Here is a 12,131-nt window from a genome sequence, read left to right on the forward strand (position 1 = left end):
TTGCGGATGATTTCATTTTTAGTTTATGTATAGGCTAGTGTGTGGTTCAGCAAACAGAACATGGTAGGCATCCGGTCCGGCCTGTCCTATGCTGAGCTAGGCATCCGACCCGACCTGACTCATCATAGGGGAACCAACACGAAGGGTCAGCTCTTTTTCCCGAACCGAAACCCACATAGTCCAAACAGTTTCCTCTATCTCTATTGGATACAAAAATCTGAATTTATTTTGAAAAAATGGGTTTCTACTAGTGTACCTAGGCGCAACTATGTACCTTTTACAACGATCCCAAGCGCAGTGTTGCGTGCAGTGCTCCCTGAATGGGCCGGCCCAAGAAACATAGCTAAGTGGGATGTTGCTTCGTTTGCTCGTTTGTTTCAAATTTTGTTATTTTATAATTTTATTTATATTCTAAATATCATAAAATATAAATATAAATATTTATATTTAAAATGTTATCCAGTGCTAAAAAATGTTCACAAACATTTTAACATGTTAGTGGTATTAATAAATTGTACATAAAAATGGTTACACGTTTCAGAAAAATGTTTGTGAGATTAAAAAATGTTTATTCAGTGTTAAAAACATATTGATGCAACTTAAATTTTCTTAACGACTTTAAAATATTGTACATATGAAAAAGATGTTTATACAGTGTAAAAAATATTTCACTTAACTAAAAAATGTTGCGTAAAATTGAAGAAAATATAAGTGGCCTTTTTTTCAATATTTCAATTTTTTGTTGACATTTAATAATAATATGTAAACTATGTGAAAAGAATGTTCACCTAGTTACATAAACTATCTGTTATCATTTGAACATTTACTTAAAATTTTTAACACATATTTTAAAAAGTTAAAAAACATGTATCTAAAAAAGTGTACATCAGGCATTTGAAAGATGTTCAATGTGTGTAAAAAATGTCTTGTGTATAAAAAGTATACAATGTGCACTGAAAAAAAATAGACACGTGTTTATTTTTTTTTAAACCCATAGAAACCAATGAAGAAACACATAAAACAGGAGAAAAGACGGTCAAAGAGATACATAAACCACTACAGTAACAAACAGGAAAAAATCCACGCGAAAAATGTCCAAAACCATCAAAAAACAAACAGGGGAAAATCATGAAAAAACCCGGTCAAAACCATCACAGAAACAAACAGGAAAAAAACATGTGAAGAAACTGGTCAAAAACTTCCTGAAAAACTGCTCCCCCAGGACTAGCAGCGGCCCATTTCTTTGCATTTAGCCCAGCCCATGGTAACACAGTACTTCTCTATCCGGCCTTACCGCACATAAACCCTAAATCCTAAATCCCCAGTCCCCAATTCCCCATCGCGCGAGCGCGCGTGCCGCCACTACCATCGACGGCTAGCCACCACCGCACGTCGCCGCCACGACCGTCGTCACTGACCTGCAAAGGAAGCGGAGGCCGCCGCCGAGAGGCAAAACCTACAGCCCGAACCCTAGCGAGCTCCATCCATGGCGGACGCCCCCGCGCAACCCGCACCGGCCGCCGCGGCCGCCGCCGGGAACCCCCACAAGCGCAAGAACAAGGGGAAGGGCAACCCCAACAAGAAGAACAAGAAGCTGAAGGGCCCCGACGACGCCACCCGCCGCCGCCACAAGCCGAGCGCCAAGTTCCTCAAGCTGCTCGAGAAGCGCGCCCGCGACTACAACTCCGACGACGACGACGACGCCCCCCAAGTCCGACCACGAAGGTCACAGCCACGGCCGCCGCCGAAGCAACGTGATGCTGCTCCCGATGGCGACGATGACCTCAAAGAGGCCCCCTCGTCCGAGGAGGAGGCCTCCAGCTCCGGCGGGGAGTCCGACGGAGAAAAGGCCGTCACCATGTTCCAGGAAGGCTGCAGGGCTTTCCAGGCCGCCTTCACCAAGATCATGGAGAAGAAGCTCGCCGACAACCCACTGGTTGGTTACACTCCCCTAATTCTCAACGTTTTTACATTTCTGTCATGATGATGCATAACATAAAAGGGGGGCTAACACTTTTTCTTCTTGTTACCAGGGTCCAATTCTGTCAGCGGACAAGAAATTGGTCGCCGCCAAGTTGGCCGAGGAGGCGGACGAGCACAAGTCCAAGGGAGAGGCCCGCAAGGAGAAGCGCCTTGTATGCTACACCTCAATTCACTTGCTTGCTAATTCACCATGCACTTAAAATGCATTTGTGTTCAGGGCATGACCTCTTGTTTTGTGGCAAATGTAGGCTGCGCAGAAGGGTCATAAAATACCTGAGAATGCTATTGACAACAAAGAAAAGATGCTTATCAAGGTTGCAACCCAAGGAGGTAATGCTCTGTTTTCTACTGTATCATTTTGCTTGCGTCTAATATCAAACTTCTCCAAACTCACCCCTTGCTCTCCAACATCTTTTCATGTACTCTATTGATGATGCAGTTGTCAGGTTGTTCAATGAGGTAAGCACACTTGTCTTTTCTTAACTGCTGGACATATATGTTGCTCTGTTTGTTGTGAATATAATTATTCATTCTAGGGAGCTTCCATGGATTCTTATCTTAATGCAGATTTTTGGTTCTAATATTTTTGGGCATTCAGCAAAATATGCTATGCAATGCCAGTTATTTCCTAAGACTTGGATGGGGCTCCATGATACCTTTCCCATCTCTTTCTAATGAACAACATATGGCAACTATCATACATATCACACTCGGTTCAGTTGCCTGGATATATTCGAGAAAGAGATTTGCTTAGTTCAAGCTGCAATTAGTTCCACACTTAGTTACTTACCTACTATGGGCTTATTTGATTCAAGCGAATTTCATTAGGGTTTTGGAGGATTTGAATCCTTATGAATTCTTCTGGTGTATGTTACTTGATTAACTTTATTGGAATCCTTAAGAATTGAAACCTATTGGAACATTTAGGTTCTTTCCTAATATTCTCTTGCACTCTATTTTGTACATACTTTGGAAAAGAATCGTGTTACCTAACTAGTAAGTCTTAAAATTTGTTTCTTTTTCAGGTGAGCAAGCGACAGACTAGGAAAGGTTTGAATCCATCAAGTAAAGATGTCAAATGTATGACCTTTTCCTTTTCAATGCTATTGACTTCCTCCAATATTTTAAGATTCATTTGACACCTTCGCCTACTTTTTTAGACTTCTAATTTATCGATGGCCAAACTTTGTATTATCGCTGTTTATTAGTTATCTGGAAAAGAAAAACATTAGTGGGCATGGGACAACCCAAATAATTTGTTGACAGGATGATCAAACATGTTTCTTGTTAGACAGAGCAGTAGTCTGAAATACAATTTGCTGTATGAAATGCCAGTTAGTTACCACTATTACAATCTGTTTATCTTTATCCATTTTTGTTGCTGTTTGAAACAGATCAGCCTTACGCAAAACATGTTAACTGCCTACTCTTTCCTTTCTGCTTTCAATCTGTATCCAAGGATGAAATATCAGCATGCACCCATGACCCCGTGTCATCACAATATGACATATAAATTGGCACTGCGGGTGTTGTTATTTCTGAAGTCTTCTAAGAGTAGTAGTTGTTTAATCAAGCTTGAAAAGAATTATGTTAAATCTTCTTTTCAAACATCTCAATTGCACAGTGAAACTTATGAAAAACAATGAAATTTGGCGACCTGGACTCATAGTTTATCAAGCCTTTAGCTAATTAGGTGCAGTCTGGAGCTTCAAAGCTCAGGTTGATGTTAGTTAGAGGTCTGAATGACCAAGTGTTGGGGGAGGAATATAACTGCTTACATTTTAGAGGGTTTGAATTTGACGATTTGATGTTTGACTGTAAGAACAGTAGATGTACATTTGTTTGATAATTTGCAGACAAACTTGAAAATCAGTTAGAACTGAAAACAGCTGGAGATGTCGCATGCTATAGTTCTTTTGATGCTAGCACACCATCATATTGACCCATGATTGTGCACATTATGCCTATCTTCTGCGTTCAGTTTTGATGCTCACAACCATTTCTATACTGATATACAAATGGGCTGATTGGTTTCCTGTTTGTCCTAGCAGCTTTGGCAAAACACTCTGTACCATCTAGCGAAGGACAACAAGGCCAGGGATCTTCCAAGTTCTCAAAGGTATGTATACCTAATTCTTTCTTCACTAAGTGATTGTTTGGATAACTAGTATTTGGAACAAGTATTAGCAAAACCAGTTTTAAGAGGATTTTTAGGAAAACCAGTTTTAGGCTGTTGTTTTGGTGAAGCTGATTTATAGGATACTTCGTTTGGACTTAAAAACTTCAAATATCGGGGAGAGTATTAAATAGATTTCCCCCTTAACTCTCTCTCCCTCAACGGACACACATGTGATCGTCAACTGCTTGCAACAGCTTTGGCCGAGCATGATGTTGATGATGCTATTGAAGAAATACTGCATTATGTTTCTGATTGTGAGGCCGCTGCGATAAGCAGCTGCTTCCTGCTGACACCATTATCTCGCTGAGATCGAAGTCACAGCTTTGCCCGAGCAAGATGTCCTCTCCATCCTCCGCAGTGACCTGAGAGCAGCACCATGAAAACTGTAGGAAGTAGCATTAGCGTTGCTGTTGGTCAGCAACATCCAGCGAGGGACTCCCTGGAGCTATTGTCACGTCGTCCGGCTGCTCTGTGGTAGGAAGATTCGATCTCCTCAACCTGTAGCTTGCCTGTATGAATCCTCCACCGGCAGCCAAAACAGCAGATTCACATGGAAACTGTAGTTACTGGACGAGGACCATGGGAGTGGGCCGGCTGTGGCGGATGGTGGAAGTGGCGCTGGTGGCCATGGGCGAGGATTGACAGTGGCATAGCCTCGTAAGGCTGAAGCATCGCCAGTGACAATGGGCGAGGGCCGGCAGTGGTGTAGGGCCGAAGCGATGACGGCGACCATGGGTGAGGGCCGGCAATGTTGTTGGGCGGGGCAAGGGCCAGCAGTGGCGTGGGGCGGAAGCGATGGCGGCGACCATGGGTGAGGGCCGGCAATGTCGTCGGGCGGAAGTGTCGGCGACCTTGGCCGAGGGCCGAGAGTGGCGGAGGGGGGAAGCGTCGACGGCGACCATGAGTAATCATTGCAAGACGATGACTGGCAAGGGGCAGCACAAACCTTCATGGTGGCGGCATTAATGTCACGGCAAGAAACTATCCTGAACTGGCTTTTGTTGGTTCATGAGAGAATGTGTTTTTGTAAAAATGATTATTAGTCGATTTTCCATCAACGTAAAATTATGAGTTTAGGCGAAACAATTTCTAGTAATCCGCGGATTGACTAAGATATGCAAACAGAGTTTGTGCTAACCTCTGTGGGTTAAATGCTGTCAACAGAAGTCTCTTCAACGCAGCAACATAAGTCAAAATATGCTGCTAGGAGCAGGTTATCTTATCCCAGCAGCATTTCAGGATAGTCAGGTAGAGCTCTCTTAGTAAGGAAGTGAATGTATGTAGACAGGTAGTAGTAAATTCAGGTTTTGCTTGTACTAGCAGCCATAGTCGGTTTAAACTTCAGGAACCGACCCTCCCTTGTACTATAAATACAGCCCAAGTGCTGGCAATAGAAATCAGTTCTCCGCTCACCAATCAAGAGTCTCTCCCGTGCTAGTCCACAATTGTTTTGCTTGCCCTCTCATAGTGTCCCCTGAGTACTCGCAGTTCGGTCTAACAACCTCGGGGTGAAATCAGTTTTATTTAAACGGATTCTGTCAAAACAATCTCTAAAAGTCTGTCCCTTCAGTTTAGGGGCTATGTACTAGGTATTAATGCTGCATTGTCCGATTAAATTTATGGACAATGGAAGTCATCGTTGCTAGTGTATCTAGCAGTCACACTAAACTTCAAACAAGACTTGATTTTGAAACTAGTTATTTGGTGTACAAATTAAATGAAACTGTGCATGGTTGGAACATGTAAGCTGATACCTGGAAACAATTGCCACAGTGCAACTTGACATGAAACATTAAAGTAAAGCCCGTTGCGGACCCCTTCTCTTTTGCGTATGAATGCGACTGTGATGGCATAGTGGAGTTTGAGCACTATGTCTAATTTATTGAGGCTAGCACTTTTGCGTATGAATGCGACTGTGATGGCATAGTGGAGTTTGAACACTATATCTAATTTATTGAGGCTAGCACTTTTGAAAAATGAGGATTGCTATGAGCCATAAGACAGTAAAAGCTGCAGGATATACGAGTAGTTGGGGGATAAATACCAGTATACCTACCATAATCATCAGGTGAACAGGGGATCCTAATAACAGTAGTAAAAAAAAGCTGGATCATTGGTTTATCCAATTAAGCTGCTAGTTCACTGGTTGGAGTAATTAACTAGCTGAACTGCAGGTTTCTAAGTATTTTGCAACATATTTTTAATACAGTGTTGCATATATAACTCAACTTGTGGATTTCTGTGCATGTAACTCATAATTGATCTGCTTATTAGAATATTGGCAAAGGTGAAGATGAGCCAGGGTGGGCCCCTCTACGTGACACATACATGCTTGGTTCCAAATTGAAGGACTGGGATAAAGCGCAGGTAAAAATCTTCTGGATATAGCATTATTTGTGTAGTACAACAACACATGCACCTGTATAATTAACTAATGTCTTGTTTACTGGGCAGGATTCTGATGTGGCTAAACCGAGTGAGGTCCCTTTGGACAACTTTTCTGATGATGAATAGGAAACAAAATCTATTTGCATGGTTGGCTGAGGGGCTACATTTTGAATGGGGGAATGGAGGGTGGTTGATGCTTTTGGATGCATCCAAGAGCGCAAGATTTTGGAGAGGGGAAGAATGGCGTCTCTGATGTGGTTTTCGGTTACTAGGTTTCATTGCATGCATCCAGGAGCGCAAGATTTCTACATGCAAACCTTGTAGGTTTAGTTTCTCTTCATCCTTGTATCACAACAAAATTCTTGCAGAATTGTTGTCACAGCTTAATGAGTATAATTGTTTTGCCCAGAATTCTTTCTAGTGCATTAAGACAAACCTGATATTTTTATGCTGCAATGATTTGTTGTTGAAAATCGGAAATCCTACTAGTTTGTCCGAAGAGGTTGTTCTGGCATACCGACAAATTGTAACTGGAATAGCTGTATGAAATTTGATTCCAAAATGTAACTGGAATAGGTTTTTCAGGACTAACAAACATGGGGACCAGCTAGCTACTGCATGCGTTGCTAAGGCCAAACTTTAAGATGCACATATACACAAACGACTAACTATGGCGCCCATCCTGATTATCTGCGGGAAAATGCACCTGGAGTCCAGGAAGCGCTTAATTTTTCTTTGGATTTGAGCTTCTATCACCCATCATGATCGTCCATCAGAGAATGTACCAGGAAGCAGCGGCAGCCAATCTGCTCGCGCATGTTGTGATTCTTGCGATTCATTGAAAATTCATGGTGCCTATGGGTATCAAATTCACATCTCCGGTAGGGAGGTACAAAACAAATAGCCCACAAAATAGGAAAACTGTAACACAAACAAGAATGAGCTATTTATCCTGTGCATAGAAAAGCATCAGCCTATATAAAAGACTTGGGCGGTTGACATTGGCATAAAGTTATTCGTCCTCCGGTTGGTCAATGGCCAAGAATCTCTTGTGTCTTCCTCCTTGGGTAGTTCAGCTCAAACTTCATCAATCATTAACTTTATTAGCCTTGTGGTAGGTCAAATGCTGTAAGAACTTTACCAACCATTCATACAAGAGGTGATTTATCTCGAAAACATGTTTCTTTTGTTTTACCAACCAGTCAACCATATCTGTTCACTGGATAATAAAACATGTTTCTTTGTAGACAGAACAGTAGTCTGAAATACAATTTGTTGTATGAAATGCTAGTTAGTCACTAGTATTACCATCTGGTTATCTTTATCCATTTTTGCTGCTATTTGAGAGCCTTGTGCAAATCATGTTAACTGCCTCTTCTTGCCTTTCTACTTCCAATCTGTATCCAAGAATGAAATATCTGCATGCACCCATGACCCCATGTCATGACAATATGACATAAATTGGTGACGCGGGTGTTGTTATTTTGAAAGTCTTGTAAGAGTAGTAGTTGTTTTAATCAAGCTTGAAAAGAATTATGTGCAACCTTCGTTTCAAACATCTCAATTGCAGAGTGGAACTTGTGAACAATGAAATTTGGTGACCTGGACTCTAGTTTATCAAGCCTTTAGCTAATTAGGGTGCAGTCCGGAGCTTCAAAGCTCTGGTTGATGTTAGTTAGAGTTGCAATGGACATGATACATGTCTGCTTTCTACTCTATAAATACCACACCATTTAATGGGCAACTGAATGACCAAGTGTTGGGAGAGGCATATACTCCCTCCGTTCCAAAATAGATGACTCAACTTTGAAAATAGATGACTCAACTTTGTACTAAAGTTAGTATAAAGTTGAGTCATCTATTTTGGAACGGAGGGAGTAACTGCTTACATTTTAGATGGTTTGAATATGACAGCTTGATGTTTCACTGAATCATTGGTTTGACTATAAGAACAGTAGATGTACATTTGTTTGATAATTTGCAGACAAACTTGAAAATCAATTAGAACTGAAAACAGCTGGAGATGTCACATGCTATAGTTCTTTTGATGCTAGCACACCATCATGCCTATGTTTTGTGTTCAGTTTTGATGCTCACAACCATTTCTATACTGATATCCAAATGGGTTGATTGGTTTCCTGTTTGTCCTAGCAGCTTTGGCAAAACACTCTGTACCATCTAACGAAGGAGGAAGGACAATAAGGCCAGGGATCTTCGAAGTTCTCAAAGGTAGTTATACCTAATTCTTTCTCCACTAAAAGTCCATCCCCTTCAGTTTAGGGGCTTATGGTACTAGGTATTAATGTTGTGCTGTCCGATTAAGTTTGTGGACAATGGAAGTCATCATCGCTAGTGTTATCAAGCAGTCACACTAAACTTCAAGCAAGACTCGATTTTGAAACTAGTTATTCGGTGTACAAAGTAAATGAAACATTAAAGCAAAGCCCGTTGCGCACCCCTTCTCTTTTGCGTATGAATGTGACCGTGGTGGCATAGTGGAGTTTGAACACTATGTCTAATTTATTGAGGCTAGCACTTTTGAAAAACGAGGATTGCCATGAGCTACAAGACAGTAAAAGCTGCAGGATATACGAGTAGTTGGGGGATAAATACTAGGATACCTACCATAATCATCGTGTGAACAGGGGATCCTAAGGCTGGTCACAATGGGCAAGAACATAAGCTAGTAACTTACACACTTCCCTAGACTATGTTACTACCTCCATAGTGGGTAGGAACATCTATGTAGTGTCATGCAACGATGTATTTATTAGGTTATAGACTCATTGTTTCTTGAAGTGTGTGATGTTCCGGTAACTTAGCTAGTTACCACAATCACCTCTCTCTTCATTAAATATGTGCCACATAAGCAAAGTTGTATTGGAGTGTGTGATGTTACTCCTAAGTTCCTCCCCATTGTGACCAGCCTAACAGTAGTAAAAAAGTTGGATCATTGGTTTATCCAATTAAGCTGCTTCACTGGTTGGAGTAATTAATTAGCTGAACTGCAGGTTTCTGCAACATATTTTAATACAGTATTGCATATATAACTGAACTTTACTTGGATTTCTGTGCATGTAACTCATAATTGTTCTGCTTTCTAGAATATTGGAGAAAGTGAAGATGAGCCAGGTTGGGCCCCTCTACGTGACGCATACATGCTTGGTTCCAAATTGAAGGACTCGGATAAAGCACAGGTAAAAATCCTATGGATATAGCATTATTTGTGTGAGTACAACGACACACGCACCTGTATATTTAACTAATGTTTTGTTTACTGGGCAGGATTCTGATGTGGCTAAACCGAGTGAGGTCCCTTTGGACAACTTTTTTGATGATGAATAGGAAACAAAATCTATTGTACGGTTGGCTGTGAGGGGCTACATTCTGAAGGGGGGAATGGCAGGCTGTTGGTGCGTTTGGACGCATCCAAGAGCGTAATATTTTGGAGAGGGGAAGAATGGCGTCTCTGATGTGATTTTCGTTTACTAGGTTTCATTGCATGCATCCAAGAGCCCAAGATTTCTACATGCAAACCTTGTAGTTCTAGTTTCTCTTCATCCTTTGTATCACAACAAATTCTTGCAAAACTGTGGTCGCAACTTAACGAATACAATTGTTTTGCCCAGAATTCTTTGTAGTGCATCAAGACAAACCTGATATTTTGGTGCTGCATCGATTTCTTGTTGAAAATCCTGCTAGTTTGTACGAAGAGGTTTATCTGACATACAGAGAATTTTAACTAGAATAGCTGTATGAAATTTGATTTCACAATGTATAACTCAGGATTAACAAACATGGGGACCAGCTAGCCACTGCATGATTCGCTAAGACCAAACTTTAAGCTGCACATATACACAAATGACTAACTATGGCGCCCATCCTGATTGCCTATATTAAAATGCACCAGTAGTCGAGGAAGCAGTGGCAGCCACTCTTAACACTTAGTTTCCTTTTGATTTGAGAACCTCTATCACCCATCATAAATTGTACCAGGAAGCAGCGACTGCAGCCGATATCGTGCATGTTGTAATTCTAGCGATTTATTGAAACTTCCTAATGCCTTCTATGCCTATGGATATCAAATTCACATCTCCAGTAAGCAGGCACACAACAAATAACCCACAAAAATAGGAAAATCGTAACACAAATAAGAATGAGCTATGTATCATCCGCATAGAAAAGCCTGACCCTATATAAAAGGCTTGGGCAGTTGACATTGACATGAAGTTATTCGTCCTCTGGTGGGTCAATGTCTAAGAGTCTCTTTGTTGTGACTTTTTCCTTGGGTAGCTCACCGGAAACTTTATCGATCATTAATTTTAGTCTAGTATCAAGTCACTCGTTTCATATTGCTTACTATGGTGTGTACATCGAGGAAGGCAAAGTACCGATTTGCAAGGTTAGTTTTCTCCTTTATTTCTCCTCAACCTATCTCTATTGGATGGACTTACACCCCTACATATTTAATTTCTTCACCTATAAAAAAACTAGCAAGATCCACTCCATTGGTAATTCCACCAATAAGACCCTATCAAAATACCCCGTTAGTTCGGCTGGGTAGGTCAAGATGCTATAAGAACTTTACCAACCATTCATACTGTTGGGGAACGTAGTAATTTCAAAAAAATTCCTACGCATACGCAAGATCATGGTGATGCATAGCAACGAGAGGGGAAAGTGTTGTCCACGTACCCTCGTAGACTGAAAGCGGAAGCGTTAGCACAACGCGGTTGATGTAGTCGTACGTCTTCACGATCCGACCGATCAAGTACCGAACGCACGACACCTCCGAGTTCAGCACACATTCAGCCCGATGACGTCCCTCAAACTCCGATCCAGGCGAGTGTTGAGGGAGAGTTTCGTCAGCACGACAGCGTGGTGACGATGATGATGTTCTACCGACGCAGGGCTTCGCCTAAGCACCGCTACAGTATTATCGAGGTGGACTATGGTGGAGGGGGGCACCGCACACGGCTAAAAGATCAAGCGATCAATTGTTGTGTCTTTGGGGTGCCCCCTGCCCCCGTATATAAAGGAGCAAGGGGCGAGGGAGGTGCGGCCGGCCAAGGAGGAGGCGCGCCAGGAGGATTCCTACTCCCACCGGGAGTAGGACTCCCTCCCTTCCTTGTTGGACTAGGAGAGGAGAGGGAAGGAGAGAGAGGGAAAGGAAAGGGGGGGGGGCGCCGCCCCCCTCCTTGTCCAATTCGGACTTGGGGGGGGGGAGGGGCGCGCGGCTGCCCCTTGGCCGCTTCTCCTCTTCCACCAATTGGGCCCATGAGGCCCAATAGCCTCGGGGGGGGGGGGTCCGGTAACCCCCCCGGTACTCCGGTATATATCAGATAACCCCCGGAACCATTCCGGTGTCCGAATATAGTCATCCAATATATCAATCTTCATGTCTCGACCATTTAGAGACTCCTCGTCATGTCCGTGATCACATCCGGGACTCCGAACAACCTTCGGTACATCAAAACATATAAACTCATAATATAACTGTCATCGAAACGTTAAGCGTGCGGACCCTACGGGTTCGATAACTATGTAGACATGATCGAGACACGTCTCCGGTCAATAACCA

At 42.3% G+C, this 12,131-nt stretch overlaps 1 protein-coding gene across 3 annotated transcripts; it reads left to right on the plus strand.

Annotated features, from left to right (window-relative positions):
* Nucleotides 1-1,308: 1,308 nt before the first annotated feature.
* On the plus strand, nucleotides 1,309-9,923 carry LOC109732094 (uncharacterized). 3 transcript variants are annotated; one of them, XM_020291284.4, is made up of 8 exons: nucleotides 1,309-1,936; nucleotides 2,034-2,135; nucleotides 2,232-2,313; nucleotides 2,423-2,442; nucleotides 3,009-3,063; nucleotides 4,032-4,102; nucleotides 6,437-6,529; nucleotides 6,617-6,961. In XM_020291284.4, exons 1-8 carry the CDS (start codon nucleotides 1,487-1,489, stop codon nucleotides 6,674-6,676), a joined length of 933 nt encoding a protein of 310 aa, XP_020146873.1. In that variant the 5' UTR covers nucleotides 1,309-1,486; the 3' UTR covers nucleotides 6,677-6,961. The 3 variants fall into 3 exon arrangements, with proteins under 3 accessions (XP_020146873.1, XP_073364145.1, XP_020146874.1); XM_073508044.1 differs by lacking the exon at nucleotides 6,617-6,961 and adding an exon at nucleotides 9,836-9,923 and having other exon boundaries at nucleotides 1,326-1,936; XM_020291285.4 differs by having other exon boundaries at nucleotides 1,326-1,936; nucleotides 4,035-4,102.
* Nucleotides 9,924-12,131: the final 2,208 nt, after the last annotated feature.

The sequence above is a fragment of the Aegilops tauschii genome, chromosome 1 (genome assembly GCF_002575655.3).
Source record: "Aegilops tauschii subsp. strangulata cultivar AL8/78 chromosome 1, Aet v6.0, whole genome shotgun sequence".
Lineage (NCBI taxonomy): Eukaryota > Viridiplantae > Streptophyta > Magnoliopsida > Poales > Poaceae > Aegilops > Aegilops tauschii.

Excerpts from the sequence above, each read along its gene's own strand:
- LOC109732094 (XM_020291284.4), top strand. The coding sequence starts at position 1,487 with ATGGCGGACGCCCCCGCGCAACCCGCACCGGCCGCCGCGGCCGCCGCC. Across the intron at positions 2,136-2,231 it reads CCCGCAAGGAGAAGCGCCTT|GCTGCGCAGAAGGGTCATAA; the intron begins GTATGCTACACC and ends TGGCAAATGTAG. Across the intron at positions 2,443-3,008 it reads TTGTCAGGTTGTTCAATGAG|GTGAGCAAGCGACAGACTAG; the intron begins GTAAGCACACTT and ends TTTCTTTTTCAG.